Below are 17,147 nucleotides of genomic sequence, written 5' to 3' on the forward strand. Positions count from 1 at the left end.
ATGTCACGAAAGGGGATTCTTAAAAAAGAACCACGGTGGACTGTGGGGGATCCTGGACTCTTGGGTTCTGTCCCCAGCTCTGTCATTGGCTCGCTGGGTACGTTGGGGCCAGTCGTGTCCCCTCTCTGTGCTTGGCAAGTGTCTAACAGGGTTGTTAATAGAGCTGGCTGGGAAAGATAAGAATATTTTGTACAAATCTTTGCAAGGAAACAATGTTTCCATTTCATTCAAAAATTTTCCTTAAATTTTCTGTTGTTTTTTTAAATGAAAAATTGTGTTTTGTTTAGTTGGGGGGAGGGAAAATCCCACTTTTTAAACTTTCTCCCTTCCTCCCCCCGCCCCCACTGAAATAAAGGAGGATGTGGGTTTGGTTTGGTTTTAAAGAAAGAGAGAGAAATGAAGGAAAAACCTATTTTTAAACTTTTTTGTTACCATCCAGTAGAAAAAAAGGAGAATTGGGGGGAAAAAATTCCCAGCAAAATGAAATAAATTTTTTTGAAATTTTCACTTGGAATTTTTTCCTTGAAATTGTTTTTCTTTTTGGTCGAAACGTTTTGTTGAGAGAGGAAAAGATTTGACCAAAACGAAAATGTTCTGGTAAAAGGGTGGTTTCGGTCAAGAAGCCTTTGTCATCCCAAAACTCCCCAAATGACAATGTTCCGAGATGCGCTCGTTATGAATGCTGGCCACTGTGAGGCTTAACTAACCCTCATGAAGCTGACTGAGGTCCTTGGAAAGGAGACAAGGTTTTAGGGTGACCAGACAGCAAGTGTGAAAAATCGGGACGGGGGTGGGAAGTAATAGGAGCCTATATAAGAAAAAGACCTCAAAATCAGGACTGTCTCTAAAATATCAGGACATCTGGTCACCCTACAAGCTTTCAAGGAGGTGCTGAGCTGGGGCTGAGGGTGGGAGGGGATTTGGTGCAAGTGGCTGATGTAATGGTTGCAACCCCTGCCGGCTCGTTCTTCCAGCCCATCCCATGTCATCTACACCCATGGCCTACCTTGCCCCCTCCCCCATTCCTGCTGTATTCATTGACACGCTGCAGCAGATCTTGTCCACGGGGAATGTTGTCTGAGCTGAAATGGAAGCAGGAGGAAGATGAACTTGAGCAGGTTCATTGCAGACATTGCGGGAAGACGGGTAGAGGAATAGACCTACAGGGGAACCCTTCTCTGGGCCCCTGCTGCGCTTCAGGGTGTGGTGGTCTGAACCTTATTTTTCTAAAGCTCTGTGGCTCATCCGTGCAGCCTCCTGTCCCTGCTTTGCAGACTCATGAACTTCCCAGACGGGGGAGCAGGGTCCAGAGTTACTGGCTCATCCAGCCTGAGGAGCCCAAATCACTTGAGCGTCTCCCACCTCTAGTTGATGGATCACCACGTACATAAGCTTTGGTTAACCATCCCTGTGGTTAAAGTGTGGGGTCCGAAGCGCAGCAGCCCAACCCAAATCCCGCTGGAGTTAATGGGAGCCTTTCCACAGACTTGAATGAGCGTTAGTTCAGGCTTTCAGTCAGCAACCTCGGGCTGATGCACGGCCCGTGGAAATCAGTGGGAATCTTTCCATTGACTTCAGAGGGCTTTGGGTCCGATCCCAGGAGACTACGTCCACATTCCCAAACCCAAAAGAAAAATAGCAAAGGGTCTGACCATGGGGCAAACGTGTCTCGTATTTCACAAGGTGAGCAAAATATCCTGCACAAACTAGTTCAGTCACGATCCTGCCGAGAGATGGGGCAAGGCCAGGACAGCTGACCCCGACCCGCCGCAGCCTTCAATGCTTTGGTGCAAATGAGTGTCCCAGCCCATGCCTGGTTATGGCTCTGCGGCTCCAAGCCCAGACTGGATTTTGTCTTTCTCTCTGTCCAGATGACTGGATCTCGTGCTTTGAGTATGTCTGGGTTGGGGAGGGGAGGGTGTTGATCAAAATGAAAACCTGCCTAGGTGCCTCTCCCGATTGCTGTTTCGTTCGTGTGTGTGTGTGTGTGTGTGTTTCGGTCTTTTCTGCGTGTCCTCTGTGTCTGCTGTCCCCCGGCTAATGAGTGGCAGAGGTCCGAAGGCAGGGTGTCTCCCCAGCTGCCCTGCCAACAGCTCCTCCTGAACGGGTCAGCTGCTCACCAGCAAATCCGCTCTCTTTCCGCAGTCCAAGTCCAGCTTCGAGCAGACTAAGAAAGAGGTTCATCGGAGCGCCGCCCCCATCCCACCCCCAGAGGCTGGGCTCATGCCGATGAGGCAAGAGCTGGATGCTGAGAAACAAGCAGCTCTCAACAAAGGTACCTCCCATGGCCTCGCCATCTCAGCGCGGGCGGCAGCTCCTCTGTCACCATAAATAAAGCCCAGGCAGGAGAGATCAGGGCTGGAGGCAGTGGCCGGCAGAAGCTCTGGATGGCCCCTGAGGGAGGCTTCACCTCTTGGATTTTGGGTCTGGGGATCTCCCTATCAAAATCCATGGTACCTTATCAGTGCAGGGCACAGTTTAAGAGGAATGCAGTAAGCTGGGTTCAGAGCTCACTGGGGCCATCTGCTTGCAGCCAGTGGAGCATGCTACCGAAAAGCAGGGAGGGAGCTGGGAGGAGACTATTACCCTAGTATTTCCTCCTGCCCCTCTGGATAGAGGCTATTCCACCCTGCAGCACCTGGGAGAGTCAGGGTCTTGTCACCAGGCCTCCGGGATGCCGAGGTCCCTCCATGTCTGAGGACGCTCCGTCAGGCTCTGCGCCTCCATGGGGGCTCTTTGCTGCATTAACAGATCAGCTCCCCAGCCCTTCCCTTGCATGCTCCCCTGAAGCACACAGTATGATTGCATTGAGCTAGTAATCCCAGCAGGGAGTTAGAAGCTAGGACTCCTGGGTTCTATTTCTGGCTCTGCCACTGACTGACTATGTTACTTTGGGGTGAGGTCACATTCCTGCTCCATGCCTCAGTTTCCCCCCTGTAAAATGGGTTTAATGATAATCTCTTGGGGTGCTGGGGCTGTGAGACGCTCAGGGGAAAGGTGTGGGGGAAGGGCCATGCGTCCTTCCTTGCGCATTCCCAGTGCCGAGTGGCCCGGCAGCACTCCCCTGGAGTACACAGTGAGTACGCAACCACTCCCCGCCAGCGGTGGTGTGAGCACATCCTCTGCACCCAGCAAAGATGAGCAGTGAAGAGAGAGGGCAAGGAGCAGTGAACCACCCAGGCAACCTTCAGCTCAGGGGAACTCTTGCCAGGTGCCAAACCAGCATGGGGCCCAGGGGTAGCCAACTGATTTGGGTTCAAGCATTTACCTTCTCTTCTGCTTCTCCCCAGTTGGCATCGTTCCCCCGAGGACCAAGTCTCCCACCGATGAGGACTCGGCACCCACTTCGGGAGTCATCAGGAGGAGCACCAGCAACATGTCCAACGGACTGAGCTCCCGGGTAGGCTGCGGCTCTCTGCTTTGCATGTCACTGGGGATCCTGGGATGGGGTGCAGGGCCCGGGCGGGGGAAGTAGAGGGGAGGCAGGGATGTGGATCGGAGCTGGGATAGGAGATGGGAGATTGTACAGGGTGCTGGAATGGGCTCCTGGGAGGTGGGACGGGTGCAGAGGTGGAAGAGACTGGGATAAGATAAAGGAAGCCCATAGGAGGTGTCTGGCTCACAGCCCATTTGCCAGCTTCCCTGGAGCATTCAGGAGAGGGACTGTGAGAGGCACAGGAGTTTGTCTGAGCTGTGTTGACCCAAGGAGGTGGTGTTTGAAGCCCTTTGTAGGAAATGCCACCTGTGCAGAACCCCCGGCTTCCCTAACCTGACCCTGCAAGGCCTGGGAATCCTTCCCCCGGATATTGAACTTGGTCTGAATGTCTGAGCTCCAGTTCAGTGTCTGTCTGCACCTCCCTGGCTGCCCCACAGCCGAGCTGGGACTTCTCCGTCCCGCTGTGTCCCACCCACGGTGCTTCTCTCCTGACCAGCCCTCCCATTCCCACCAACACACACCGCTCTGCCAGTGCCCTTCAATCCCAACCCACAGGCCCCTGCTAGCCCAGCCCTGCGCTCCCCTCCGCCACAGCTCTGCTGATGCTCTTCAGTCCAGCCCCCTTGTTCTTCCCATCCTGGGCTTCCCAGGAACAGCTGCTGAGACACTAATTGTCTCGCGTAGAAACCTTTCCCCTAGACAGCAAGCGGAGAGCAGCAGCCTCATGGCGTTGATGTCCTATGCCACGGCTGAACCCACTACTGGGGGACACTAGGGTCCTAACCCACGCTGCGGCCCTTCTGTAACCATGGGGCTTTTTGGATTTTCCCCAGGAGAGGCCAAAAAGCGCTGTGTTCTCCAATGAGATGAAGGCAAAAATGAGCGTGGAGGAGCAGATCGACCGGATGAAACGCCACCAAAGTGGATCCATGAAGGAAAAAAGGCGGAGTTTGCAGCTCCCAGCCAATCAGCAGCCAGACGCTCCCAGCACGAAGGCACCCGCATCATACAAAGTGGTAAGGTCTTCCCATGGCAGTCGTCAGGTTTGGGGGTGGCATTTGCATTTATCCCACAGGCCTGCCTCAGAACAACATCTTTGAGCTTGTCCAGTCCCCGGGCTCCTCTGGGGTTTCTGGGCCAACTCCCTTGGTGAGGATTAGTTCCTGCTCTCTCCCAGGAAGAGGGTATTCTGATCCAGGACTGCAAGTCCTCCCCTGACCAAAAGGCCCTGTTTGGATTTGCCTGGAGGCAGTCTGGTCTAATGTCTAGAGCACTGGACTGGGACTTGGGAGACCTGGTTCTCTTCCCAACTTTGCCACTGGTCCACTGAGTGACCGTGGGCGAGTCACTTCCCCTCCCCGTGCCTCAGTTTCCCCATCTGTAAATTGGGGCTAATGATACGGTCTTCCTCTGAAAAGTGCCTTGAGATGTACTGATGGAAAGTGCTGCAGAAGAACCAGATGGTATAGTTATTACTAAGGCTGGGGCCTGTGATGGGTCAATAGTCAGATGTTTGGGGGCATGAAGGGCAAAACCGGTGGAGTGTGAGGAAAGCCCATTGTAGGGTGCTTGAAGGAGGTGAGAGATGGGGATATAGGGAAGTGCTTGCCAGGGGAAGGCAGGTGTGGGAGTCGCTCTGAGGCTATGGTGATGGGCTCGGATGGCGAATAGAATGAACCCTGAGGTTTCTAGAGGAGAGGGTGAGGAAGGGGGGGGGGGGGCAGAAGCCAGCGAGACTGAGCCACCTCTTGCATTTGTGAGCCCTGCGCACCCTCTCTGTGAGCCAGCAGGGGCATGACCCTGCTGGCGGACCGTCCTGGCTCTGAGGTGGCAGCTCTGTGGCCCGTTCCAGGTGCGCCGACACCGCAGCATCCATGAAGTGGACATCTCCGACCTGGAGGCAGCGCTGCGCACCGAGGACTCTGGCAAAGTCTACGAGACACCGAGGGAGGAGATCGCCCGGCTACGCAAGATGGAGCTGGAGCCACAGCACTATGATGTCGACATCAGTAAGGAGGTGAGGCCTGGCCCCACTGGAGCAACACACCTTAGGGATGGCAATGGAGGAAGGTTGCTATGGAGACCGTGTACATGGTGGGGGGAGACAGCACCTCTGAGATGACATGGGCCCAAAACAGGCAGGAGAAAATGGGGCCTGGGCTGAAGGGACAGGTCCCTCTAGGCATTTGTGTTGCCCGGGTTCTTATGTCCTATAGCCTGGGACTGGGGGCTGGAGCAGACACCAGGGCTGGGCACTGCACAGAGAAGAATGCAGTGTAGGGCGGGTGTCATGTGGGTTCTGGGCCAGGGATGGGTGTTGTGCTGGTTCTGGATTACAGAGAGTTGCTGGAGCAGGAACTGGTGATATATGGGTGTGCTAGCACAGGCTGGGTGAGCCCTGAAGGAGGGACTGGGGGCTGGAGAAGGGACCGATGCTGGCTGCTGTGCGCTCCTCTATGCGTGCAGTTACAGAATGCCCATGTTGCCTTCAGACCCCTGGACTTAAAACCTGCTTTTGCCTCCTTCTAGCTCTCTACCCCGGACAAGGTCCTCATTCCGGAGCGGTACATTGAGCTGGAGCCGGACACCCCACTAAGTCCTGAAGAGATGAAGGAGAAGCAGAAGAAAGTGGAAAGGATAAAGACGCTCATTGCCAAATCCAGGTGATGGTGCTGTTCTGTGCCCATTTCAGCACCGGCGGTGCCACACCACCGCCTCCTCCATCGTACCCTCTCTCTCGTGCCTGTGTCTGACCTTCCACCCATCCACTACAGCCGCTGTTTGTCTGTCCGCCCTCCCTCCGTGCACCTGCAAATCCATTCACTCAGCTATCCATTCAGGGAGCCACCTGATTCATCTATTCATTTGCTCACTAACTCATTAAATTCCTCGGCCATCCAGCCGTCCATCTATCTGCCATTCCACTCATGCAACCACTCCCCCTCCACCCATTCATCTCGTCCACCTATTCTTCTACCTGCTCACCCTGTCGTTCTGCCCAGTCACATCCTGCATCCTTGTGAGCACGCCCTGTATGTCGGGCCGGGCCATCGCTCTGGGGGCAAGGGGGCGGTAACACCAAACTCTCTCTGCTGCAGCTTGCAGAATGTGATCCCTCTAAGCGAGGGAGAGGTGGATGTGCCCCAGGATGCAGAAACCCAGCTCCAGGAGCAGGAGAAGAGGATAGAGATATCCTGCACCTTGGCTACAGAAGCCTCCAGGCTGGGCCGCATGCTCTCCGGTAAGGCACTCAGGAGGCAAAGAACTGCAGTTTCATGGTAAAAAAATGAGGCACAGGAGATGCCTAAGTCAAGAAGGGGCAGACCAAAGCCAGGGGGGTACTAATGACATGGACAATTCCTAATGATCATGGATTTACCTGCATTAAGGGCAGAAGACTGAACTCAGGGTAAAATGAGTGTTAGGGATGACCAGGCAAGGCACCTGGCAGGAGTGGGGTGTAGGCAAAAGGCGAGATATAGTGAAAGGGCCTCTAGAAATAAGATCGATAGGTACATAGGCCAAGATCCTCAGCTGGTGTTAATTGGGGTAACTCCTATCATTTTGATAGAGCTATGCCCATTGGCACCAGCTAAGAATCTGGCCCACAGAGGCAGATCCACCACTGGGCTATTCCATTTTCCTGTACTGAAATCAGTGGAGTTACACCAGTGTAAAACTGAAGTAGCGCCATGATAGATCAATCCCGTCGACTCCCCCCCGGCAATTCCAGTAATAACAACGGGTGTGACTTTCCTCTCCCCCTGGGTAAATCAGGAATAACGCCACTGAAGTCAGTGAAATGACATGCATGTAGGAGCAGAATCGGGGCCCCTGTATTCATACCATATGCACATATGTAATGGGGCCAGATCCGCAGCTGTGGTAAATAGGTGGAACTCTGACTCTCAATGCTGTCCTTGGTCATGCATAGTACTTCTGTGAACTTCAACGGGCGTCATCCATGAGCAGACAAGGGCAGAGAATAGACAGTAGAGCAGTGGTTCTCAAACTTTTGTACTGGTGACCCCTTTCACATAGCAAGCCTCTCAGTGCGACCCCCCCCCTTATAAATTAAAAACACTTTTTTATATATTTAACACCATTATAAATGCTGGAGGCAAAGCGGGGTTTGGGATGGAGGTTGACAGCTCGTGACCCCCCCCCATATAATAACCTTGTGACCCCCTAAGGGTCCCAACCCCCAGTCTGAGAATCCCTGCAGTAGAGGGTCTTGTTCTCCTTTCACTTACAGCGGTGAAACTCTAGTGGGCCAGATCCTCCGCTGGTGTAAATCACTGACGTCAGTGAAGCTACACTAGTACACACCAGCGGAGGATCTGGCCCACTGATGTCGATGGAGTCGCACCAGATTTATACTCTCAATGCTTGGTGGTCTGCACCTGTCCTCCCTGGGCTGACACATCTTATTTTTGCATTGGCGCTATTCAACCGTGAAGCTTTTGAAAGCAGCAAACCCTCAGCTCTTGCCGCTGAAGCACATCTGTGCCTGGAGATCCCTGCTTCTGGGCTAGCCAGCTGGTGACTACAAAGCATTACTCACCCGGCAAAAACTTGATGGGAAGATGGGGCAGCCTCCAACGCATGTGGAGATGATGAGCAATGTTGGATGGAAGGAATTGGGCGTGAAGAGAGGGAGGATGGCCCAGTGGTGAGGGTAGGGCCGCCCTTCCTGACAGGAATGTTGTGGGGATATTGTGAAGCGCTCAGATAATACGGCAAAGGGAACTGTGTATGTAGCTAGACCAGACTAGAATATGGTGTCTGTTGGATGGAGGGGGTTGGGTTGGGCACCTCTCTGGAAGGGCCTGTTTCCCAGGATCTTCAATGGAACAGTGACATTCTGCAGGGGCCTTGAGTAGAACCAGCTGAAGAAAGGGATGTGTTGGGGGGGAAATCTGATGAAAAAAATTAACCCTTTTTCTCTGTCAAAAAATTTCAAAACTACATTTTTTGCAAAACTTGTCACCAACATAATTCATCCTTTTCTGGTCAAAAAGCTTTGCACTGTCTCACCGCAGACTAGGAAACGCCTGAGCCCTGGTGCGTGCAGTGTGTTGTGGGGGGCTGTACTGGCAATGGGGTGCTGTGGCCCATGCCCATCTCCCTGCAGATAGGCGCTGCCTCCCATCTTTGCCTAAGTCCATGAGGATCCCAGTGTGGCGCTCACGTGTGCATGCTGTGGGGGAACCATTTGTGTGTATCTGTTGTTTCTGACCATAGTTCCTTCCTTTTTTATATTCCCCCGTTATCTCTAACCTCTCTGCCTTCCTCTGGAATTTGCTCCCTGCTTTGTCCTTTCTCCCCTTGCCAGCTGCAGCGCTGTGTTCTTCACGTCCTTTTCCATTTCTTGTTTCCAGCTCAATGTGCCACCCCGAGTCCTCCCTCTTCCCCAGCCTCCCCGACTCCACCGACAAATCCCCTCTCGTCTGAGTCATCCCGGGTCGCCGACAGCAGCCATTTTATGCGTGTCTGAACCATGAAGTAAGCACCTTTTCTATTGTACTTCATCTCATCCTCTGTACATCTCAGCCTCCAGGGGTGATGGGGAGAACCTCACTCAAGAGTCTCCTCTTCCCATCCATTCATACGTTGCTTCTCACCGAGCTAACACTCTCCTCTGCCACGTTAGCCCAGTCTACTCCCATGGAACAAGCACAAGGGGCTTAGAACTTGAAACACTGAGGGTCCAGGACCTTGTTTTGAGTCCCTGGGTCAGATCCTCCACTAGGATAAACTGGCATAGCTCCACTAAAGTCAATGGAACTGTCCTGCAGGGTGGATTGATTTAAATCATAGTGATTTTAAAAATGTTTTTATTAGTTAAAAAAGAGTACCTTAAATGTGCCGAATACGGAAGAAAAAAAGTTTAATAAATCAGTTTTAAATGCAAAACATGTTTTGATAAACAAAGGAAGCATCAACTGTAGTTAGTGAATAGCCCTGATTGCATCTGGTCACCCTGTCCATCATGATTTTAGAACTAGTAGATCTGATCCTCTTACACCTTGTTTTTAGTCCTAGCTGGAAGAGGAGAGCAAAGTTGCGCGTTGTTTCAATTTCTAGTTGGTTTCTCAGCTTTGAATGCATTAGTCATTGAACTGAACTAACTGAATAAACTGAAGTGAAGAAAATAATCTCTCTGCACTTGCAGAAGAGACTACTGCTGTCAAAAGCTAGTTTTGCACTTCAGGTTCCAGCTGCTTAGCCCGTGATTTCAACCAGTTCAGTGCTTTGACTTTCTCTAAGAACTTCGGCCGCAAACTTGCACTGCTTGAATATTATATTTTTTATTTAAATTAAATTATTTGAATCCTCTATAGTAAGTTTAGGTCTGAACGTAGGTTGTCATAATTTCACTTTTAATTTTAAATACATTTATTTTTTAAAAGAACAATGTATTGAATTTACATTTTTTAAAAATGGATTTAAATTTTTAAAAAGTCTATTTTTAAAATCATTGATTTTTATCCACCCTGCTACACTGCTTTCCACCAGTGGAGGAGCTGGCCCCATCCCTCTTCGGGATCAAGAGTTTTCTCCAGGATTTCCTTCTGAGCACAAAGGAAAAGCTAATGGTGTAGCTAAGTTGTACTAAGGACTCGGTTACTTGGTAGAATGCAGCCCTGTTGGATGGGAGCAGGTGGTTTCTGCCCATTCCAGGACTAAGTGGGTCCTGGCTACGCCAAAGCTTACTTTTGCCATGCATTGAATGGATGTTGTGGGCCAAATTCTCGCCTCGCTTAGATCCACTGTAAATTAGAAGCAGCAAAGAGTCCTGTGGCACCTTATAGACTAACAGACGTATAGGAGCATGAGCTTTCGTGGGTGAATACCCACTTCTTCGGATACATGTGAAAGCTTCGGATGTCACCCACAAAAGCTCATGCTCCTTTACGTCTGTTAGTCTATAAGGTGCCACAGGACTGTTCGCTGCTTTTACAGATCCAGACTAACATGGCTACCCCTTTGATACTTGTAAATTAGAAGTGACCCCAGCGGAAAGCCAAGGGTGCAAATTAGAGGAGAAAACAGGCAAGAAAAATGACACATCCTGCACCGAGAGAGAGACTGGTTCCTTCCACTGCATAGACAAAGCCATGTAAATAACAGACATTGGGAATGATGGCCAAAACCCAAGGAGACGGGTTGAGCATGAGCTCCAGAAACCCTTTGCCTCTAGGTAACAGGTTCAAATCCAGGCCAAGTCAGTAGCGAGTCACTGGTACGATCTGGTGGCTGTGTTGGCCTGTGTGAGATGAGATTAGTGGGTTCTCAGTGCAAGTGCTAGTGGACACACAGCACCGAGCTGGCACTGACTTGTCAGCAGCCTCAGCAGAGATGTTGGGGACTAAATGGCCATGGAGACTGAATTCTCCTCCCATCCCTAGGGGACAGCCCTCCAGGGCTGGGCTGAGGCCCATTAGCAGGGCAGCGCGGGCAGAAAGGCTGCTTGTGCTGGACCTGCTCTGCGGATGAATAGTGGAGCCTATTTTCCATGGCTGTTGGCACAGCTCCTGTCACCAGGACTAGATTACCTCCAAAACGTCCCTAATTCTTTTTGGTGAAAGTGGCCAGTTACCAAACAGCCTTTTCTGCCCTGGGATTTTAGCCATAGGTGGAGCAGCAGCACTGCACACCCCTGGCATAGATACTCCAGCGCAGTGTGGTTTGCAGGGGTGCAGAGCCCCCTGGTTTGCACAAGTGGAGATTGTGGCGTCCCTTTCCTTACCCCGGCTTTGCATTTGTGCAGCGGTTGAGGTGACTGTGTCTGGGTCGAATCCTCAGTACAGACCAGGCCTAAAAAGGGTCATTTATTTTTTTCAAGAGTGGACAAAAATCCCATTTGCTCCTGAGCGTTCCTGCCCTGGGGCGTGATGCAGGCGCAGCTCTGCCACGCTTCCCGGCGGGTGGAGGGCTCGGCTTTCTCACTCCTTCTCCCCTCTCCTCTCCTCCCTCCAGCACAAGCCCTGGCTGCTGTGAACGCTGTGAAGTTCCACGGAGCCACGTTTTAACACACAAACATGTGCGTCCCGAGTCGACAACCAAACCTTTCCTCGCTCATCGCTTTCGGTTCTCCCCGAACCCCTGCCACTAACCAACGGTGAGATCGTCCAGGACGAAGATGCTGTGCGTCGGCACCTGTCGCCAAGGAGAACACGGGAGCCTTATCTCTGCACCGGTCCCCCCAACTGGCCGTGTACCATCCCGGGAGGAAGTGCTGTGGGTGGGCTGCCTGCTGGAGCACAGAGCAGCAGAGAGGCGCTGGTAAATCACTGCTACTGCAATGATGGAGGTTTTGCGTGAGATCTGTTGCAGTCTGGGAGATGGGCCCACTCCACAGCCAGCGTGAACTTCAGGGCAGGGGATCTGGCAGCTACCCACCAGGCTGTTCCATGGCCGGAATAGCTCATCGCGGGGATGGTGTCTCACTGGAGGCTGGGGCGTTTCCCTTTGCTTCCCGCACTGAAATATTTGTCTCCCAAAGCTCGTGTCCCGAAGGGGCTTTTGCACGGGGACCGAGCCGTCACTGCAATTGGAGCTTGCTCTTGCCCTCCACTGACGTGAGCACCCCATCTCCATTCTCCACACCCCTTCCACCTCCCCAGGCCTTGGCCTGGATCGGCTCCTAGCATCTTTCATCTCTGGAGCTAGCCACCCGTGAAACCTGGCCCAGCCACGTTTCTCCACTCATGCTCATGCGCATCCACGGGAAGGAAGGAGCGGGCATCTGGGATGGACAGATGGAAACAGGAGCCAAGGAGGGAAAAGGCTCCGGGGCAGAAAATGGGAGAGGTTATGGGATCTGCAAATTAAGAGGACATAGCTGTATCTGTGAAATACTAGTGTTTCACCTCCCAGGGCGAAGGGTGGTGTGGAACAGCAGGTCTGTGCAATGTATGTGGACATGTAGTAAGGGAATTAGCTGAAAGATGCAGGGGGACGGGGCTAGGAGAGCCCAAGTGGCTGGTGTTGGTGACCAGGCGAAGCCTGGATGCTTTCTGGGGACAGGAGGGATCCGTTTGCACATAGAGACGACAAGAAGAAAGGGAGACAGGCTTCGGGATATTTTTTTCTCTTGGACCAGAGCAGGTTCTGGATGGTAGCAACAGGTGCCCTTCCTCAGAGTTTTGTTTTACCCAGCACAATGCTCATTTCTTGCATTTTTATGGGGATGGGAGTGGGGTGAAAGAGAGGAACTGGTACCAGTGTGTGTGTGTACGTACACACACACATGCTCGCTCGCTCGCTCTCCAATCAGAGGCTGCTGCCAAGATACTTAATACTAGATTGAGCAAAACGCTGGAGAAGTGGCTGAGGGAACAGCAGTCTCTCGCTGTCCGTGGCATTTCTTGGGCATCTTATCATCTTGGATCTGAGTGCCCCATCCAGCTCTTGATATCTAGTCCTGAATGGCCTTGAGTGGACCTAGAGGGGCATTTCCTGCAGTGTCTTGGTAGGTACCATGTTGATGCTGTCACTGTCTCTTGCCTCCATCTGGAAAGCACTGCCTTGCCCCCAACATGGAGGGGACACCAGAGCTGTGAGGCCCAAGGGAATAGGAGCATAGCTGGGAAGGGATCTAATCCCTTCTGCTTTCAGGCTAGAAGCCAACTTTTTATGGATGGGACAAGGGAGAAGCTTCCCCACGGACAGGTGATTCCATAATTGCCCACTGCAGGGTTCTTGCGCCTTTCTCTGAGCAGCTGCTACTGGAGACATGGGCTACTGCACTGGATGGCCTCCTGGTCTGGCAATCCCTGCATAGAGAACAATCCTGGGCTGGCCTTTGGGAAAGGGACTAGATACCCATCTCTAACTTCTATGGTTCCCTGCTATGTTTGCATGTGGAACGGCACGCAGGCAACTGACACTCGTAACTCACTGCACTGAGACACACATACCCCGGAAATTCTTTTCTCCTGAAGAACAGAGAGCTAGACTAGTTCCTCTGACGTTTTGGAATAACTGAGATCAGGTGTGCATGGTGCTGAGTCGTCTCCGTTCCTGCAGTACCTTATGAGATGAGCCTGCTCTTCCAGATGTGTCTTCATTGTTTCCCCCCAATACATTGAGAGAATCATCATCTCGGGGGGGAAGTATCAGGGGTGATGGAAGAGATCTAGTTCAGAGAAGCATCCAAGAGGTTGGCTGCTCTTCTGAAGCTTGTCAGAACTACCTGAACCATCGGGGTCTGCAGAATCTAGCATTATTTCAGCACGGCTGCTTCCCAACGGAAACTCATAAGTGAGAAGGTCCATCTAGACCTCAGCTCAGTTCAAGCAATGGTTTGGAGGAAGGAGGTTTCTTCTATCTGTCCAAGTTGGTTTCCTTGTCCCTTTTCAAAATTAGGGCCGCATGCAAATGCAAATGTATTTTCCACCAGGCGGTGGATTTGCAAGTGCTCAGCTCCCATTTAGGTACTTAAACATGGGCAAGATTTTTAAAAGTGCCCACACCCAGCAGCTCCCGCTGTGATATTGATGGGCAGATTTTCAAAACAGCACTGAAAATCTGGCCACTTATTTTGGTGCCTAAGTGGGAGATGAATTCTTTTGAAAATTGGACCCTGTGTTTCACAAAAAATACTTGCAATTTCATTCCAGACCCCCTTTTTTGGGGGGGGGGGGGAATCCCAGCAATATTATTTTCCTTGAATTCTCAGTGAAATTGACAGGTTTTGTATTGAAACCTGAAAATCTATTTAATTTTTTTGCAAGAATGGAATTTTAAAATTCCCAAATCTGAAATTGAAGCCTACGCTCAAAATTAAGACCAATCTGGGTTGAATATGGGCTTGCTTTTTCACTCCAAAATCTACTTTTTCAAGTGCAAAGCTGTGAAATGTTGCTGGCTGCATGCAAAATGATCTGGTGTAACGAAACTGACCTGAAATAGGAAAGCCTCAAGTGTCGAGCTTTCCCAGTGTTGCTGTGAATATTATCTGAGCTCCTCTGTCAAGAACCCCTCTTCCTATGGACTTTCCAGTACAGTTAGATGCCCTGCTCTAACATCAGACAGTATTGGACGTCTGCACCTTTACTACACTGCTCTTACCTACACTGGTGCAAATCAGGATTAACTCAAATGAAGACAAAATAAATTCAGAGCAGAGTGTAGGAGGGGACAATCAAGCTCTGTACCTTATACTAGAGACTGGGGCTCTGTCAATTCACTACGTGGAGGAAGAACTGTTTTGTCCCAGCACTTGAAACTCCAGATGATAGTTCTGAAAAAGGCAACGCAATGGAGATGCGTAATCAAGGTCAATCTATTTCTTACCTTTCTTTCTCCATTGGCCTGATCCTGATTGCATCTGAGAACTCCCATCTCCAGCTGAAATATAGAGAAGGTGCCAATGCTCAGCACCTAACAAGATTTCTACTTCTTCCCAGCCATGCCACCAGTTGAATGAAATGAGAGCTAGCTGGCTGCCTGCCTGCTGTAGACTGTGAATCCATTTTTCTTTCTAGTTTGGCAATACACATAAAATCCAAGGAAACAGAACCTCTCTGCCCAATGGATCTATCTAACATCTCCCTAGATTATCTGTCTATTTTTAATTTTGGCAATACACAAAACATCCCAGGAGACCGAACTTTCCCCAGAATCAGATCTATGAATCAATCTTTCTTCCTTTCTTTTAGCAATACATATAACATCCCTGGGGGATAAAATAATCCTGCTCCCATAATGGAATCCCAAACAGCCCCTGTTCGTTCATGAAGCTGGCCCTTTATTTTGCTATACATGCCTTAATATATGTTTTATGGAAATTATACATTTATATAATATATATATATTTGTTTTTCTCTCCTTTTCTGGGTGATACTGTTTTGTGCTAACTTTCTCTCTCTCTCTCTCTTTCTCTTTCTGCTGGGCTCTTGGCATCAGCCCCGCCAGAGAGTTACAAAAGGAGATTCTTTGCCAGTTCATCAGAAAAAAAAAAAGACCTATTTAAATATACATATATATATTTTCTGCTTTTATTAAAAGCAAATTTATTTAAAATAAAATATAAAACCTGTAAGTTTTGAGAAATGATGCATTTATTTCCCTGTTACTGAATAGGTAGCACTCTGTATACGGCCAGGTCCTCAGCTGGTGTAAATTGGCACCGTTCTGAAGTCATTAGAGCGAGGCTGATTTGCATATGCTGAAAAGCTGGTCGTCTAGGCACAGTATATGAAGACATATAGGACTGTACCGTATTGGGGATTGCAGAGGATGTCTTGCTGGTACGCAGCTGTCAGTCATGGATCCTTGTGACTGTATGTGGGATTTTTAATCTTGAGTTTCGATGTTACATTTTTACCTTCCTTTTGTTTTTGTGAATGGTTTCTCGGTGATGGTGTGACTAGTGCAGAGGGCTGCCTATCAGTAGTCCAGCTGCTAACCTCACCACCACACCCGAAGGGTATACGCCAGGGCATAAGTCCCGGGGAGGATGGTCTCTGCATGGTGGATGTGTCTTTCTTTGCTGTGAATGTGCCCCCAGATGTAAAAGGGGGTGGCTGAACTTAGAAAAATGCAGCCAAGCTAGGAGAACCCCCAGGACCAAACTGGGGTGCAGGAGCTGAGCAGAGGCAGGAGAGAGGTTGGATGGTCAGGAGGATTTTTTCTAGCGGCCCAATTGAAAACCCATCAACATCAATGGAAAGACACTCATTGACATTAGTGGCCTTTGCATCATGGATGGAACCAAGAGACAACTTGGAGTTCCCACCAGAGTGTCAGCTCCCCAACGGGCTCCCCCTTGACTCTCCAGTCAGTCCAGTCTCCCATCATGAAGAGGGCTCTCCCTCATCTCAGCTCCGACAACATGGTTCCTAGGGGAGGGTACATTTAAGGGAAGGGGTGGGGGAGCAAGGCAACCCCACTGGTAAGCACCCTTGAAAGGCCTAGGGATTCCCACGAAGGACACAGGGAGCTCCTAAACAGAACCTTCCTGGCATTAAGGCACAACCTAGTAGATGTAGAGGGGACAGTGAGGAAACCTCCCCACTATGCGAATAACAACGTAGTGTCTGTGACCAATCCCTGCTACTGTCACTTTAAGAGTTTCCAATGTTACAAGCTGTGAGCTCTCAGTGGCGTGGCTGAGGATCACAATATTGCAGTATTGTGGAACTGTGGTTTTTAATTATTTTAATTTTATTTTGGTTATTTTTCATAACACCTTCATATACCAGCAACTCTTGTAAAAACAAAACAAAACAAAAACAAAAAAACTTTGCATCAAAAAAAAATCTATTTATGCACATTATTTTTGGGGGGGGCGGTGGGAGGAGTGGCAAAAATTAGATTTTTGCTAGTGTTAGACAAATAAAATTATCCAAGAAACAATGTGATGTTGCTGTCTTTCTTTCTGTATAAAAGTGACCTTAGATGACAACTACTATAACATTAGATCGAAGAGACCATGGTCAAATGGCTGTCGCGTTTCAGCAGCTTGAATTCTTCACCCCAATCTTCCCAGTAATTAAATCAGTGGTAGTTTGCTTTGTATTTTTCCCAACAGCATTTGTTTTAGATGTAGCTACTAAAAGATCCAATCTCTCACAAGGGAAAAAATGCATTTGTACCTTGCAAGTTTGTATAAAATAAAAATTGCTGGTTTGTAAATAGATCATTTGTTGAGCTTGTCCTTCTTGCAACTATAGCTAGGGGACGGACATGCTTGGACATA

General features: G+C 50.1%; 1 protein-coding gene across 19 annotated transcripts in view; it reads left to right on the top strand.

Moving 5' to 3' along the window:
- Positions 1–17,083, top strand: part of PLEKHA6 (pleckstrin homology domain containing A6) — a 136,587-nt gene extending 119,504 nt beyond the window's left edge. For 18 of the 19 annotated variants that reach the window (XM_034767269.1, XM_034767254.1, XM_034767259.1 and 15 more), the window contains 8 exons: positions 2,146–2,275; positions 3,291–3,400; positions 4,270–4,452; positions 5,289–5,453; positions 5,966–6,099; positions 6,535–6,677; positions 8,818–8,941; positions 11,420–17,083. In XM_034767269.1, coding sequence (XP_034623160.1) covers positions 2,146–2,275; positions 3,291–3,400; positions 4,270–4,452; positions 5,289–5,453; positions 5,966–6,099; positions 6,535–6,677; positions 8,818–8,933 — 981 coding nt within the window. In that variant the 3' untranslated portion in view covers positions 8,934–8,941; positions 11,420–17,083. The remainder of the gene's footprint in view (positions 1–2,145; positions 2,276–3,290; positions 3,401–4,269; positions 4,453–5,288; positions 5,454–5,965; positions 6,100–6,534; positions 6,678–8,817; positions 8,942–11,419) is intronic. The other variant, XM_034767258.1, reaches the window with a different exon arrangement.
- Positions 17,084–17,147: the final 64 nt, after the last annotated feature.

This window comes from Trachemys scripta, chromosome 4 (genome assembly GCF_013100865.1).
Source record: "Trachemys scripta elegans isolate TJP31775 chromosome 4, CAS_Tse_1.0, whole genome shotgun sequence".
Taxonomy (NCBI): domain Eukaryota; kingdom Metazoa; phylum Chordata; order Testudines; family Emydidae; genus Trachemys; species Trachemys scripta.